The sequence below is a fragment of the Rhagoletis zephyria genome, unplaced genomic scaffold, assembly GCF_001687245.7.
Source record: "Rhagoletis zephyria isolate East Lansing unplaced genomic scaffold, Rhagoletis_zephyria_1.1 Rzeph_scaffold_01452, whole genome shotgun sequence".
Classification (NCBI taxonomy): Eukaryota; Metazoa; Arthropoda; class Insecta; order Diptera; family Tephritidae; genus Rhagoletis; species Rhagoletis zephyria.
Window position 1 is genome coordinate 32,108 of NW_016158536.1, and position 16,858 is coordinate 48,965.

At 30.0% G+C, this 16,858-nt stretch overlaps 1 protein-coding gene across 1 annotated transcript in view; it reads right to left on the reverse strand.

Moving 5' to 3' along the window:
- LOC108364051 (homeotic protein female sterile-like) overlaps positions 1 to 16,858 on the reverse strand; it is a 49,759-nt gene that overhangs the window by 9,753 nt on the left and 23,148 nt on the right. Inside the window, exons 7-8 of the mRNA XM_017617602.1 lie at positions 13,680 to 13,799; positions 9,681 to 9,812 (exon numbers count right to left, since the gene is read on the reverse strand). Of these exons, the coding sequence (XP_017473091.1) occupies positions 9,681 to 9,812; positions 13,680 to 13,799 (252 nt within the window). The remainder of the gene's footprint in view (positions 1 to 9,680; positions 9,813 to 13,679; positions 13,800 to 16,858) is intronic.

Sequence of the window (16,858 nt, forward strand, 5' to 3'; positions counted from 1 at the left end):
GTGTGTGTGTGTGTGGGGGTGTGTGTATGGTGGCGGCTGCAGAAAAATGCCAACCTTCTGTTGCAGCGTTGTATATTTCTTACTAACATTATTTTTAATTGTTATTGTATGTAATTTTTTTTTTATAATTTAATTCTTTTAAGCTTGCGGACATTTTTCTTACTTCTGAAGAGTTACGTGTTTTTCGCATGTATATACATACATACATACATATGTAAGTACATACGTATTATTTTTGAGCAGCGCATGCTCAACGCTCGTAGCGTTCCTTTGAATGAGTTTGTTTTTGAGTTTAACTATATTTTTTATTTTTATTTGTTTTCGTGTTTTTTTTTCTGTATTTCATGCAGATTTACAGTAAAACTTATTGGGCGTATTTTATTATGCACATATTTTCTGTAAAAATATTAAATTTAGTTTGAATTTATTTTTACAGCGTTACCAACTAGAAACTATAAAAAGAGAACTTAAAATATTATAAAAAAACTTGTATATTGTGATAATAATGACAAACGGCACTAAACTAAGGACATTTATATAATATTTTGTCGCTCCTGATTTCTCTTTCAAAATAAAAAATCATACGCAAACGGCGAGGGAAAACAGCGTAAAGCGATAACGGCCAAGGTGTAATAGAAAGAAAATAAGAAATAGAAAGCCAGCATTCAAATTTCGCAACACTTTTGATGACAACAGTTTTTTCCGAGAACGGAAAGCAATTATTGTGCGCTTAGGTTTGGGGAAAGTAAAAGTAAAGAGAAGCAATTTTTGAAGTTGTTTTTTTTCCCCCCCGCACTATAGCGAGCTGCATTTCAACGCCAAAAACTTATTTTGCGCCACCAAGTACGCACCTTTTATATATAAAAAAAAAAATTCCCACCCTTAATGGCAATTTTTTTGGTAAAAATCTAAAACTATGGTAACGAAAGTAAAATATTGAAAGTTTACCGTGACAAAATTTGAGTTACAAAAAGTTGTTTAAATTTTGAGCACTGTAGTGATTAACAGAATTTGATTTTGTTGAAAGTAGCGGCTTTGAACAAATCATTATCATTATCGATTAATTTTATTACTATATTTCAAAGTTTTGCGGTATTGTGCCTAAACGAGGCTAAATATGTAAAAAAAATTCAGAATATCAGAATTGACACGTCAAGTCCAGTTGCATACTTTTAGGCGCACATCTATAGTTAAGCTTGAAATTACCAAATTGGGTGACCATTCGCTCCACTGCTCCAGCTATTATTTGCGCGAGTGGAAAAAAAAATGTTGCCAGACATTAACATTTTATGTCGGAAATTTCAAAACTTAATAAATGAATTGATCTTAGGCCTAAAAGATGCTATATTTCCAGGACAACGGTATTTTGGCGCTGTCTTGCTGCAGTTGCAAGCTTTTAGGCCTGCTAGCGCTTTATTCAAAACTGTTTGCAATTGTTCAAGTTGTTGAAATGGTAAAGATTTTGACCACTTTTAGGAAACCGGCCTTAAAGTTTGTCAAGACATTATTTAACGCTGGTGGAAAGCAATTTTTTAAAAAGATGTTCAGTGTTTAATTTTTCTTTTTCTTAATTTTTTTAATCTTAAACTTTTTACTTGCTATTTTTTAACCAAAACTGATTGACGATTTCGTTAAGCAAGCATTTTTTTAGTACCAGATGTTTCGAAAATATATGTAGTTAAATTATTATAGATTTTCTGAATTTGTGTTCCGAAAAATAAAAACAAAATAAACGAAAAATGACACTGAAGATGGCACAACGCCGAAACCGGTTTGTCTGCAAACCAAACTTGGCAAGGGATGACGGAAATTCGTTCCAAAATAAATCACAAAAAATGTCGGCTGTCTTGCACTTTCCCTTTCTTTCCTGCTTATTTTCCACTTGCGCCTACTAACACACTACGCTGCTCACATTGCCCTCTGCCGCTTAAGCGCGTCATTGTCAACATTGTTTTTTACATGCTCTTTGTTACATACTCATTGCAATTGTTGTTTTTGTTTTAACAAAAAAATTAATAAATACAAATTTTCGTATGCGGAAATTTTCATTTCTTTTTTTTTGTGTGTTATTTTAGTAAGAAATGATCTTTTGAAAAGTGTTCTTCACTCGTTCAAATCTTTCAAATCCTTGTTCCTTTACGTATTTTTTCGCACAAATTATTTGTAATTTCTCAATCTCGCTATGTCTGGTGAGTCCTGAAAGGAGACCAACTCTTTTTGTCTATTGCTTCTGTCTTCTGATTATGCGGCATACTCGATNCCTTTTTTTTTGTGTGTTATTTTAGTAAGAAATGATCTTTTGAAAAGTGTTCTTCACTCGTTCACATCTTTCAAATCCTTGTTCCTTTACGTATTTTTTCGCACAAATTATTTGTAATTTCTCACTCTCGCTATGTCTGGTGAGTCCTGAAAGGAGACCAACTCTTTTTGTCTATNTAGGATGAAAAAAAAGATAAAACTTTTTGAGAACTAAAATAAAAAAGTAAGGGGCCCACATATGTATCTCCACACCTCACCTCACCAAGACACTCAGACAAAAGGTTAAAAAATAATCAGTTTTAGAGAATTGAAAAATTATTATTTTTTTTAATAAAGACGATAAAAGAAAAAACTATAAATAGGAATCGTACCAACTAAGGTAAAAGAGAATCNTTGCTTCTGTCTTCTGATTATGCGGCATACTCGATGTTCAACTATGTTTTTTACCGTAACATTCGACTAACGGAACATATTTTAAGTTTATGCTAAATCGGTTTTGTTGCTTGACTTTTCTTTTCTTGTTTTGTTTCTTCTGCTGTTGCACTGTCTTGTATTGGAGCGCATAGATCATGGAGATGTGCGTTTGTTGTTGAAAAGCAGATCGCGTTCGAGCGTTTAGCAGCTCAATTATTATGGCATTAGAAATGAGCAAAATATATTTTTATCTCTGGTTCTCGACTCNACACTCAGACAAAAGGTTAAAAAATAATCAGTTTTAGAGAATTGAAAAATTATTATTTTTTTTAATAAAGACGATAAAAGAAAAAACTATAAATAGGAATCGTACNTCACTCAGACAAAAGGTTAAAAAATAATCAGTTTTAGAGAATTGAAAAATTATTTTTTTTTTAATAAAGACGATAAAAGAAAAAACTATAAATAGGAATCGTACCAACTAAGGTAAAAGAGAATCAAGTTAGAACCTAGAGCGCTTCGGTTGTCATTTGAATACAACAAAGAAATTTGCATACATAAATAAAAAAGTAGATCGATATTCTAAATCTTTTGACTANTATTTTTTTTTTCTCGTTTTAATCCTCTGCCTGCGGCCGTTATTCATTTTTTCTTGTATGTTTCCGCACATTCCTCGCAAGCATCGCATTCCGTCCTTTTGCTCCCTGTTTCANCATTTTTTATTTTCTCGTTTTAATCCTCTGCCTGCGGCCGTTATTCATTTTTTCTTGTATGTTTCCGCACATTCTTCGCAAGCATCGCATTCCGTCCTTTTGCTCCCTGTTTCACTCTCTCTCTCTCTCTCTCTCTCTCTCTCTCTATCTATCAAAAACTCTCTTTCTCTCTCAATACCGATTTTTCGCTCTTGCTCCAGTACACATTATTTTTCTTGAGTGTTTGGAAGTGTGTAAATACCGTTGTTGTAACAGCTTCTTCTACTTTTCATTTAACGTTCTTTACATATTCAAGCTAAAATTGAAATTTCAAAACAAAAAAAAATACATGTATAAAATTTTTGATATTTTTGCAGTTTTCATTTCGCTATAACTGTTTTTTCTATCATAGTATTTGGCTATTTCATTTTGTTAAGAATAATCATCATTTTCTCAACGCTCAAGGACTTGCGCATAACTTTCTACGCCAAAAGTAGGCAAGCGGAAAATTGTTTGTTCTTTTAGTAAATATGTAATTTTTTTGTTTGTTCTTAAAAAGTGTTGAGATTTCCTGTTGTTGTTGTAGTTGTAGATTTTTATTTACTTCTCTTTGTTAACAAAATGAAAATGAATATCAATCAGTCAATCAATTAATTAACTATTTCGTATGCATTTTTTTTTTTTTTTTCAAATTGAGTTGAGCAAAAAAACGTGCAAACAATGTGTAAAGGGGAAAGCCGACAGCCGACAGCCGAAAAATGAGTTACATATAATTTATAAATACATATTTCAATATATTTTTCTTTTCATTTATCTCATTTATTACTCTTCATTACCCGTACAAATAATATTGTTGGTTCGTTCTTGCCATTAATGTTGTTTGTGCTTATAGTCGACAGATCAATCGATCTCAAACTCGAACTCGCTGAACTTTAGAATTTGTGCTATCCCCTTCTCTGGTGCGGGTGGTGTAGTAAGTAGTAAGGTGTGATGATGGTCAACTAAAGTATTACGAAAAAAATTTACTTAGCTTCAAAACTCTCTCTCTCTCTCTCGCACGCCATACTCTAACACAACTTTTCTCTTCCATAGGATGAAAAAAAAGATAAAACTTTTTGAGAACTAAAATAAAAAAGTAAGGGGCCCACATATGTATCTCCACACCTCACCTCACCAAGACACTCAGACAAAAGGTTAAAAAATAATCAGTTTTAGAGAATTGAAAAATTATTTTTTTTTTAATAAAGACGATAAAAGAAAAAACTATAAATAGGAATCGTACCAACTAAGGTAAAAGAGAATCAAGTTAGAACCTAGAGCGCTTCGGTTGTCATTTGAATACAACAAAGAAATTTGCATACATAAATAAAAAAGTAGATCGATATTCTAAATCTTTTGACTATACTTGTCGCCTGGAATCGTTTATTTAAAGAAGACGACTGGAAAATTAATGGTTAAAGAAGAACCTTCGATCTCATGGGGCATTTTTTACAATCTTTTTCATACAGAACAAGATTTATAATTTCGTTTGCTTAAAATTCTCGTTTATACTTCGGAAGTTGAAAACTTGTTGAATATGCGTTTTTTCGTTTTTTTCGAAATTTTGGTTGAGACTTCGAAAAGTCAAAACTCGTTTATTACCTAATATAAACGGAGCATTTTAAGAACGAAAATGAGTTGACATCTTGACTCTTTCGAAATTTTAATATGGACCTCAAGAAGTGTAAATACTTGGAATTTCTACCATAATGCTTTAGAAGTCTCGAAAAATTTCAAAATGTGAAAATATGTATACATTTAGAACTTTTCCAACTTCTATGTATTTGTACTTCCAAAAGTTAAAATTGCTCGAGCTAACATAAAGTTGGGGAAGGATTATGAAAATTCAAAACACGCGCTTTAAAAAAATTATTGTTTCTGAAATAAAAATTTTGATTTTTTCGAAATTTTTGGCTGTGTTAGAGAGTTTTGAAATACAAATATTTGTTGTAAATTTTTCGGAGTAAAATGTTTCGATATGACATTTTTTTTGAATAGATTTCGAACTTTCGATACAAAATTTCTCGAGCTGAAAATTTTGTAAGTAAAATTTTTCGAACTGAAAAATTTGGGGAATCTAGTTTTTCTCGAAAAAATTGTGTTGTTTTCTCGAAAAAAAAAAAAACCAATCGAACTGTTCCAAAGAAATATTTGGATGACGAATTTCGATATGCTAAGTAATTTGATTTATTTTAGGAGGGCAAGGGCCAACATAACGAACTTCGCAACATTAGAAATATTAAAAAAAGGCAAAAAGTCAACCTGCGACTATTAAAATGAAGGCCCAACCACTAACTTCAAAAACTATAGTTTTCTCTAAGTGAAGGTACAAAAACTTACAAGTTTAAAGCTCCGTATACGACTAAAGCAAATTTTTAGAACTCCAACTATAAACTCTAAATTGGTTATTTAATTATAACTAAACATATAATTTCTTTTTACACATTGTCTGCAAGTGTTCAATTTACAATTAGTGCGAGGGCGCTTTTTTATAAATTTAAAAAATTATTTATAAACATTTAATTTGTTTTTTTTGGGCAAGATTGCCAACGGGTCAATCTTTAATTATGAAAATTTCTTTTGGGTGATTTTTTTTATTTTCAACCATTTTCAGTTATTATTATTTTTGAATATGAAGCATGGGAAAGCAAATGGGACTGCAGATGACGAAGATGTCGAATTAGTAAATGAGTATTTCATACTTCTTATGGCATATTTCGTAATATGTAAATTAAAACTTTTTCAAGATTCTTATAACTTTCTTTGCGAATTCGCTAGCTTTTAGCTGAAAGTGAGGTTAAGATATATTAAAACGATTTATTTTGTTTGGAACGAATATTAAATGACTAGTAATATGTGAAATATTAGTTGAAAATTTTAAAAAATTTACAACTTACTCTCGCACCCTTTATAAACTGCTCGATGTATGAATGCGAGTTTAAATTTTAGTAGTTTCAATACACATATTTTTTTAATCGAAATGCACTTTTAGCAACCACTATTGATTAGTTTGAAATTTACTCGTCTAGCATTTGAGATTTTAAATTTTAAATACTAATCCCGACGTCAAAGCAACTTAGTTGCCAGATGTATTAATTTTTTTCATTAAAATGTATTTTTAGTTTACAGCAAATTTTTTGCTAGCATCAAAAGTTATAAGGTAATATTAGCAAGTTTGCTTTTTGGAAAATTGCATTGCAAATTAAATAACAATAATTTAATATACACTAAAAACAAAACTTAAGTGAAACGTATAAAAGAAATTTTATATTTTGTTAAATTTGAAATTAAAAAAACTAAAAACGAAAAATTAAATAACAATACTTGTGAATAGCTTCATAATGCGCATGATTGCATTTGCAATGCTTTAGGCGAATTTTTTCAAATTCATGTGTACATAAACGTGTAAATCATTTACATTTTTTCCTGCTAATTTTTATAGTATCCTTGCTAATAAAATACACATCCGGTAATTTTTCAATTTGATGCGTTTGTATACATGCGCCATTTGTTTAGCAAATCTTTGCTTTTGTGTATACTGGTTGTTTATCATTTACTAGGTTAGTACTCAGTGTTGATTACTTTTTCTTTATTTTGACTTCTTGTTTTGCAATTAAATTCAAGCACACGTTTAAATTTTTATTTTTTACTTGTAGCAATCCATTTGTCGCTTAATTTTTTCTAAGCAAAAATTTTTGCACACACTTTTATTTTGTTCTTTGTTTTTGTATTTTTTTCGGAGAGTTAACTCTCCCAACTCTGCTAAATTCATTAACAGAAAAAATTGTAATGCTTACGCTCGCTCTCTTTCCTCACTCTCTCTCTCGAACTCGCTCTCTCGCTCTTTGATTGGCTGCCCCCAATACACAATTGCTTCACGATTTTTTCACTCGCATATTTGTTTTTTCTTTTTTCTTTTAGTTTAAAATGTTAAACTATTTTTTTCAATAAATATAAAAAATGGACTTGTTTTATACCCATGGGTTGAATAATTTAAATTGCATTAACTACTTGCATATGGGGTTAATAGGAAATAGATTGTTAGCAAAAATTAATTATAGTAAGTTTATATTATAAATCATTTTTTATAGTAAAAAATATGTCAATTTTATATTTTTATGTCAAATTCAGGCAAATATGTATACAACATATTCTACTTGTGAATGATGCTGTCTCTGAACATTTTTTTGACTTTCTCTCCTACTTTTGAAATTTCAATTCCAATTTCTATACTTAATAAATAATAAAATCACTTTACTATCTACCTATGTTTAGGTATAAGTTAAACCCAAATCTATGTATTTGAGTCTTTTAAGAGAAAATTTGATTATAGTGAAAAGTTGATGAATCTAAAAAATGGATGGCAATATGTCGTTATATTGAATGGCCGAAAATGGCACAAGGCAAAAAAATAAAATTTATGTCACAAAAAATATCTATGATACGAAATTGACGGTAAGGAAATTAGATTAAATGCATTAAACGCACAACGAACAAAATCTAAAAAGCTCTAGGAAATTTTTTGTAGAAAATTGTGTTTAAAAACAAAAACAAATTAAACATATTAAAGGAAATAAAGTCATTAAAAAAATTTTATATTGCTTTTTTTTATTGCAAACTGCAATATTTTTACTGAGGTAAAAATATACTTGAATATCGAAATCCGGTAACTTTTGGCATTCATCTCCTGAACCAATCACTTTTTTACTTAAAAAAATTAAAATACATATATTTTTAATTAAGAACAAACTTCCAAACTTTTAACAAAACAAAAACTAAAATTAGGAAAAAGATATTTTAAAAACTTTAAATATTAGAAAGTAAAAATACAAAATCCGTGTTAATTTAATATTTTTTAAATTTAAAAGAAATTGAAAAAATAAACTTTAATTAAAAAATAAAATTAAAAAGTACATAAACAAGAAAATTTAAAAGTTTAGAAAAAAACCAAACGTACACATACACATATTGTTCTTTCAATTTTAAAGTCATAAGTGCTGATCATTTCAAAAACGAGTCGGAGCACAATTTTCGATCTCCAGTGAAAATTATTGAAGAAGTAAAAAGCATTCCCTATTAAAATTCCGCTAACATAACTCCATTGATAGCAATATTGAGAAATTGCCATTGAATGAATACCAGGCCAATTCTTGAGTTAAAACGATATGCATTGAATGAGATGGTTAAAAGTATGCAATGGTTTGCAGAAATTTTTACGCTTCACGCAAAAATTTGACCAACACCAAATTGGCTTTGAAAAAGTTAGAAATATATTTTTAACCTCAAAACAGTATACTACATTGCCTGAACAAAAAAACATTTGAAAAGTGGTTGATTCGTCAATTTGATTGCCAAGAAAATTATGCAAAAACCATGGTGGAATTATACCAGGTGAAGTAATTAGAGTGAGAGGAAAGATTTTGACACTGCCTTCTTTGAAAATTCGCCTATAAAATTTGACTATAAGGCAGCCGAATGTCAGAAAATAAAGCGAGAAAGCTGTTTTATCACTTCACCTGTTTATTGCGCCATGTGCAAAAACCAGCAAGTAGAATATGTGCATGACATTTGCCGCAATTTCAATATATTTTTTGTTCTAAATTTTTTTTTTTATCTATGTAATTACTATAAGAAAATGTTTGAAATTTAATAAAACGCGTCCTAACCTGCTTCGCTATCACTCGAATCGCTGGAACTGCTATCGCTTGAACTAGACGATGATGAATCGCTGGAACTAGAACTGGATGAGAGGCGATTCGTGGGCGGCACTGCTTCCACTTTATTCGATGATGATTCGTCTGTTAAGAAAGAATAAAAGCACAAAGAAATATTAAGTAANGTTTGAAAAGTGGTTGATTCGTCAATTTGATTGCCAAGATTATGCAAAAACCATGGTGGAATTATACCAGGTGAAGTAATTAGAGTGANATTTGAAAAGTGGTTGATTCGTCAATTTGATTGCCAAGAAAATTATGCAAAAACCATGGTGGAATTATACCAGGTGAAGTAATTAGAGTGAGAGGAAAGATTTTGACGCTGCCTTCTTTGAAAATTCGCCTATAAAATTTGACTATAAGGCAGCCGAATGTCAGAAAATAAAGCGAGAAAGCTGTTTTATCACTTCACCTGTTTATTGCGCCATGTGCAAAAACCAGCAAGTAGAATATGTGCATGACATTTGCCGCAATTTCAATATATTTTTTGTTCTAAATTTTTTTTTTTATCTATGTAATTACTATAAGAAAATGTTTGAAATTTAATAAAACGCGTCCTAACCTGCTTCGCTATCACTCGAATCGCTGGAACTGCTATCGCTTGAACTAGACGATGATGAATCGCTGGAACTAGAACTGGATGAGAGGCGATTCGTGGGCGGCACTGCTTCCACTTTATTCGATGATGATTCGTCTGTTAAGAAAGAATAAAAGCACAAAGAAATATTAAGTAAATATTTTTTAGGAAAATGTTGGGAATTTTATTATTGGATATTTAGGGAATACCAAGGCATATGCAACAGGTAGTAGCAGGATTAGAACAGAGAATTTGATTTTTGTTTTCAAATTATTTGGTCTATAAGTTAACAAATATTCAGCCTCATTGCGTAAGTCGCAAATTAGGCTAAATTGTACGACTCGACAACATTGGCATTTTATACTGTCGTGCTGAAATAAATAAGTAAACGACGAAAATCGTCGAAAACTATACGGTGCTGCCAAGATTTTCCGTTTTAATACACTAGTCGAGTGGAAATTTTAGGCACCACCCAGAAGATAATTTAGATTTAGATTTTAGATTTTAGATAATGTGAAGCCATCCTAAGAGGCCTACCCACGAAGGGCTGAAAAAGTACTTCCTTGCATGCCTTCTAAAAGGACTTATCCATTTACAATTTACGCGAATGCATAAATTTATATTATTTAACATTACAAATGAATTCCAATAAAAATTGTAAGTTACAATAACACATATTTGATATAAACAACCTTAAGCAAATACTTCAAAGATGTATGATTTTTATAAATTAAAGCAGCAACTTTAAAGAACTCCTCCAAAANATTTAGGGAATACCAAGGCATATGCAACAGGTAGTAGCAGGATTAGAACAGAGAATTTGATTTTTGTTTTCAAATTATTTGGTCTATAAGTTAACAAATATTCAGCCTCATTGCGTAAGTCGCAAATTAGGCTAAATTGTACGACTCGACAACATTGGCATTTTATACTGTCGTGCTGAAATAAATAAGTAAACGACGAAAATCGTCGAAAACTATACGGTGCTGCCAAGATTTTCCGTTTTAATACACTAGTGGAGTGGAAATTTTAGGCACTACCCAGAAGATAATTTAGGTAGGCCTTCTTAAGTGAAGCCATCCTAAGAGGCCTACCCAAGAAGGGCTGAAAAAGTACTTCCTTGCATGCCTTCTAAAAGGACTTATCCATTTACAATTTACGCGAATGCATAAATTTATATTATTTAACATTACAAATNTTATACTGTCGTGCTGAAATAAATAAGTAAACGACGAAAATCGTCGAAAACTATACGGTGCTGCCAAGATTTTCCGTTTTAATACACTAGTCGAGTGGAAATTTTAGGCACTACCCAGAAGATAATTTAGGTAGGCCTTCTTAAGTGAAGCCATCCTAAGAGGCCTACCCAAGAAGGGCTGAAAAAGTACTTCCTTGCATGCCTTCTAAAAGGACTTATCCATTTACAATTTACGCGAATGCATAAATTTATATTATTTAACATTACAAATGAATTCCAATAAAAATTGTAAGTTACAATAACACATATTTGATATAAACAACCTTAAGCAAATACTTCAAAGATGTATGATTTTTATAAATTAAAGCAGCAACTTTAAAGAACTCCTCCAAAAGGCCTTCTGAAGTACGTCCTTCTGGAAGGCCTTCTATGGATAGCGAAAGAGGAAGCCCTTCAATTTGTGCCACTGCATACAAAAAAGAAAGAAGAAAGGAATGTAGAGTGGAAGGCCTTTCAGAAGGGCTTTTAACTCCTGAAATTATCTACTGGGCAATGACGTGAAATTTTCGATACGATTCGACTCTCGAAAACCGACTTGCATTCGACACGACTCTCCCCATGTTGTATATAAATTTTTTACAAAATTTCCAAATCGCCAAAACGTATGTCTATATGCACATGAAACCTTTTTATAACAAGTAATTAAAACAAATTTAAACAAACTGTTACTAGTTATTATGAAATACAATTAAATATATAAGAGAAAAATTGGTCAAAATTTTCCAAATGTACCACCTATCGGAGAATAAATACGGATTAATTCATCTTGCATGCCAATGCTTTTTCAATCGTCGATACAATTTCTTGAAGCGAGGTCTCCAGGGCTTCGCCCTTGGAATATCTATGTGGGTTCGAGGTCTCTTCGAAAATAAAAGAAAACTTTGAAAAAAAAACAGGCTGCTCATTGTATTTTGTTACTATGTACTCAACAGTACTGGGTTTACATGGAATCAAAATTATGCGAGCGTCAAATCAGGAACAAGAGTTACCTTAAAAAAGCACTTCAGGATTCCCAATTGTGGACAAATGACGCTTTCGACAAAATTTTATTAAATAGAATCCTTCATAAAATCAAAACTAATTAACAATAAACATCAAAAATTAAATGATTTAAGAATTTACCGAACTAGTAACATTTTCAGAGACTTTGGAGAAATTCTATCCTCGCGTTTTTGAGAACTTGCATTCCAAACTTCAATCGCGATTTCCTACAACCTGCCGAAATTAACATACGACAATCTTTTGCCCAGGCGACGATATGTTAGTATGTGATGTTGTGACACAAAGAGGAACGACCTACAGTTTTACGCCGACTCCGAACGGCGATTGTATTTTCATGACAAGCCGTTTTTCATGGCATAAAACACAGAAGTGTCTTTGTTTTAATTATTTTCAGTTAGCTTAACTAACGGCGGAGATATTCAACTTTGAAGATGAGTACCTTAAATGAACAACTTTATTTTGGTTCACTGAATATACAAAAATTTTAATTCAAAAAATATAATTTGTTGCGCATTTCTTTGTAAATTTTTTTCATTCCAGAAGCATAAATACATTCTTTGCAGGGCCAACAATCATCCTTTAGTTAAGCAAACGTTCCAAAGGCTGGTTTATAATCGCTTTTTTTTCGAAGATTCACATGCAAATACATTTTGCAAATTTAGAATTTATTCAACGAATTTAACAATATTTGGCCGTTTAGGGACCAAATAATTTTGAAAAAATAAAATCAAACCAACTGATCTACTGTTACCACCTGTTAAATATGCCTTGGTATTCTCTAAAAATCGTACCTAATAAATACAAAATTCGAAATATTTTTTTGTTTTTATATTTATGGCCTTATTCATAAAAAATAAAGTAGCTTTAAAAAAGGTTTATAAACTGAAAAATGTATGAAAACGTCACTTTGTAAAGCTCTTTAAACCTACTTTATTTTTTATGAATAAAGCCATTACTTTTTTGGTTTTTATTTTTATTTTTATTTTTTTTTTTGCTTGTTTTATTTTATTTTAATTTATATTTTATTTTATATCTGATATTTTATTTGCATTATTTATACTTAACTTTTTTATTTTATTTTATTTTTTACTTTCTTATTAATTTGTTTTTGTTATTTATGGCCTTATAACAATTATATTCAACAATTTTTATTGAGCTTGAGGCTGTTTTCAATGAAAAACTATCGTGGAAAAGCAACAACAATTTAAAAAAATGGTAGAAGTGATAGCTATTTCGAAAATCACCACATTTCCTGATTTCCGAAATAGCTATCACTTCGCCCATTTTTTCAAATTGTTGTTGCTTTTCCACAATAGTTTTTCATTGAAAACGGCCTCGAGCTCAATAAAAATTATTGAATTTTTCTTATTCATTTTTTATTATCTTATTTGTTTTTTTATTTTGTTACTTATTAATTTTATTATTATTTTTTTATAATTTTTTATTTTTTTATATTTTTTTAGTATTTTTTTATTATTTTTTTATTATTTTTTTACTATTTTTTTATATTTTTTTATTTTTTTTTATTTTTTTATTATCTTGTTTATTATTATTTACTATAAATATTTTATTACATATTTTTTAATTTTTATTTTACTTTTTAATATTTTTTAATTTACTTCATTTTTTACTTTAATTTCGATTTATTACTTTATTTTGTTATTATTATTTTTTTTTTAAGAAATTAAGCTTGTCTTGGAAATTATTATGCACTCCCACATTACCTTTTTTGGCTGTCTTCTTGCTGCTACCCAATTGACCGGTGACATCCTGTAAGCGCTTCTCCAATTCTTGTTTCTTTTCCGCCATTTGCTCATCTTTAGATTTGCCAGATGGCTTTTTATCTGCGTGCGCGCGACAATTAAAAATAAAAAGAGAATGAAATTTCGCAATAAGTATGCTTTTAACCCATTTCGATAGCTTCGAATATTTTAGTTTTCTTTATAATTTTCATTGTTGTGTTAGTTCGCAGACACTAAATTACATTTATTTAGTTTAATTTTTATTCTATCTATTCAATTCATGTAACTGAAGTTGAAAAATACAAAAAAAAATTATTTAGAATACCGGTAAAATATAAAATTATTGGAATACTATTTGAAACAGCCCCGTTCAGCGCAAAAAAAGTCGAGCATGTTAATAAATTTTGGGATGCAAATTAGTTCTTCTAAAATTAAAGCCGACTCCAAATAGAAAGTTCAATACGGTAAAAGAAAAATTAAAAACTAAGTGACTAAAAATTTAAAAATTTTTTTAGCATGAAATAATACCATTTAAAAAAAAATAATTATTATTATTCTAGCCAATTAAAAATGTATGTACATATGTTTACCAATTAAAGTCAAAATTCACCATTTAAAAAAAAATTATATTTTAATTTGAAATTTTTTACAGACAATTTGAATCGGATTAAATTTTTGTGTGCAGTAGTAATTTGTTTATACGAGTACAAAATTAAAGTTTTAACCGAACTTTGTAAGTTTTATTTGAAAATATTTAATTAGAAAAAATCGTTAATCGATTAAAACTTTTTTTTCAAAATATTGGATATTTTTATTCAGTTCGATCCAAGAAATATATTTTATAAAAAAAATATATTTCGCGCGTAAGTATTTGGCCGAGCTTATCATCCATACGTCCTGACGTTAATGGAGCAACCTTCAATCCTACACTGCTTCCAAACGGCAAATGATTTTATGAGAAGTTTTTACAAGGCAGAAATACGAACGCTGTTAGAAAGAACTTTTCCCAAACTTTTTCTACGGAGTAGTGGTACACAAATTAGTAAATTAGTAATTTCCAACCAAAGCACGATTTTTTATTTGAAAAAGTTTTAGTTCAAAAATTAGAAACCGACTTTTTTATAAAATAATTCTTAGCTCTAAAAGTATAAACAAAATCAAATCGCTCAGAGAAATTCGTCGAAAGAAAGTTTGCTGCCAAAATTAAAGCAAACTGCAGTATATGGGATTGCCTACAACCAAAGCCACGACCAAGTTCGTCTGACGAAATTCTGCAAGAATAGATTTATTTTTAATTTTGCCGCTGCCGCCGGTCACAAAATCAGCTCTCAGTGGAAAAGTAGCTTTGTTTCCCCATTTTTCTAGCAGATAATTATTAGCAAAAATCAGAATGGCAAAATTTGGTGATTCATCTCTTCGATTTTGTATTTTTATATTTTTTGTTTTTCATCCATTTGATGCGAATTTCGTTTCTGCTCTATTTTACTGGGGAAATGTTGCTGCGAATATCACCCGGCGGCATCGCTTCGACCGACGAAATTCGCACAGCGATTTGGTTCTGTTTATACTTTAACGCTACTAGAAAAGTTTTTTATGCAACCAAATATTTATGTAGTATATTTTTTAACCGATAACTAATTCCTTATTAAAAAATTAAGTTCCTTATTCTAAACTGAAAATTTATATTTTTTTTTCTTTTTTACTTGAGAATCATGAAGAGTTAGCAAACAAAAATATTTCACTGTGAATGAAAATTTAAGAATATACAAGAAATTAAGAAAATATATTCCAAAAAATTAATGTTTTCATGTAAGAATTAATTTTTTTAGATAAATCAAATTGTGTAACAAAAAAAAATATCTAAAAAGCTTTTGATATCTCAAATTGTGAATTTTTGAAATAATTTTTTATGCACTTTAGTTTATAAATAAATAAAGAATTTTTATAGACGCAACATAAAATAACTTAAGTTTAAAATAATTTATATTGAAAGCGCATGCAGGTGTTTAATTTTATTTATAGAAAGCAAATTAAATTAATTTTACTACGCACACATAGCAAATTTCGAAACAGAAAAGAGAATTTAGTAATATATAAAAACAGAAGTCATTCTAACAAAAACCATTCGTTTTAGTATAAAAATCACTTTAGTACTAGTGGTAAAGGTTATAAAAAATTGCATTGTATGGTATTTTTTAGTTAAACTTTCGTTGGTGTTTAGTTCATCCAATTAACACAGTCACTACTATATAATATTGAATTATTCACTGGAATTTCGTGTTTCGCTTAAATTTTCATTTCTTCTTTTGCACAACATGATGCTTTCTTATTGCAACATGAATGTTGATTCTTTGCATTGTTCTTTGAATTTATTTAACATTTTATAGTAGGGGAAATTATATTAGTCACAATTTGCTATGAAAAAGTTAGGTTAAGGTGCAACACACGCAAAGAAAAAAATTGTTATCAATTTCAGAGGTTTTCCCTTGACGGTTTTGAGTGATTAATAAATTAAATTTTGTGTGCCTGCATGTTGGAAATCAAAACAAAAAATTGTTAATGAATATGCAATTTGAAAGGATTTCACTCCCCATTCACTCTGCTGGAATCGCTGAAATGGATAAAAAAATCCCTCTTTTTATTTTAAACGCTGCGGTTCGGGGAAACTCTGGAAGGCCAAACTCATAGAGGGTAAAGACTTTCTGGGAGAAAATATTGAAATTCCTTAATATTCAAAGAAATAAGAAGTAGCCTAAGGTTCAAAAATGTTGATGAAAATACATATCGTCGTTTAAAGTATGAAACCGCGTATCAAGCAAATGCAAAACCTCATATGTGAGGTTCAAATTTTAAAGGAGAGAGTAAAAACTCTCTTATTTCAAGACGGTTCTNACCTAAGTTTCAAAAATGTTGATGAAAATACATATCGTCGTTTAAAGTATGAAACCGCGTATCAAGCAAATGCAAAACCTCATATGTGAGGTGGTTCAAATTTTAAAGGAGAGAGTAAAAACTCTCTTATTTCAAGACGGTTCTCTCTATACCTCCTTTAATCTGTAAATATCGAGCAGGAGCTTCCGGTGAGCAAATTTAATTTTTGGTGCAAATATCAGTTACGGTGTTTTGCAGAACGACGATACTCGGTTTTGCTTATTAAACGA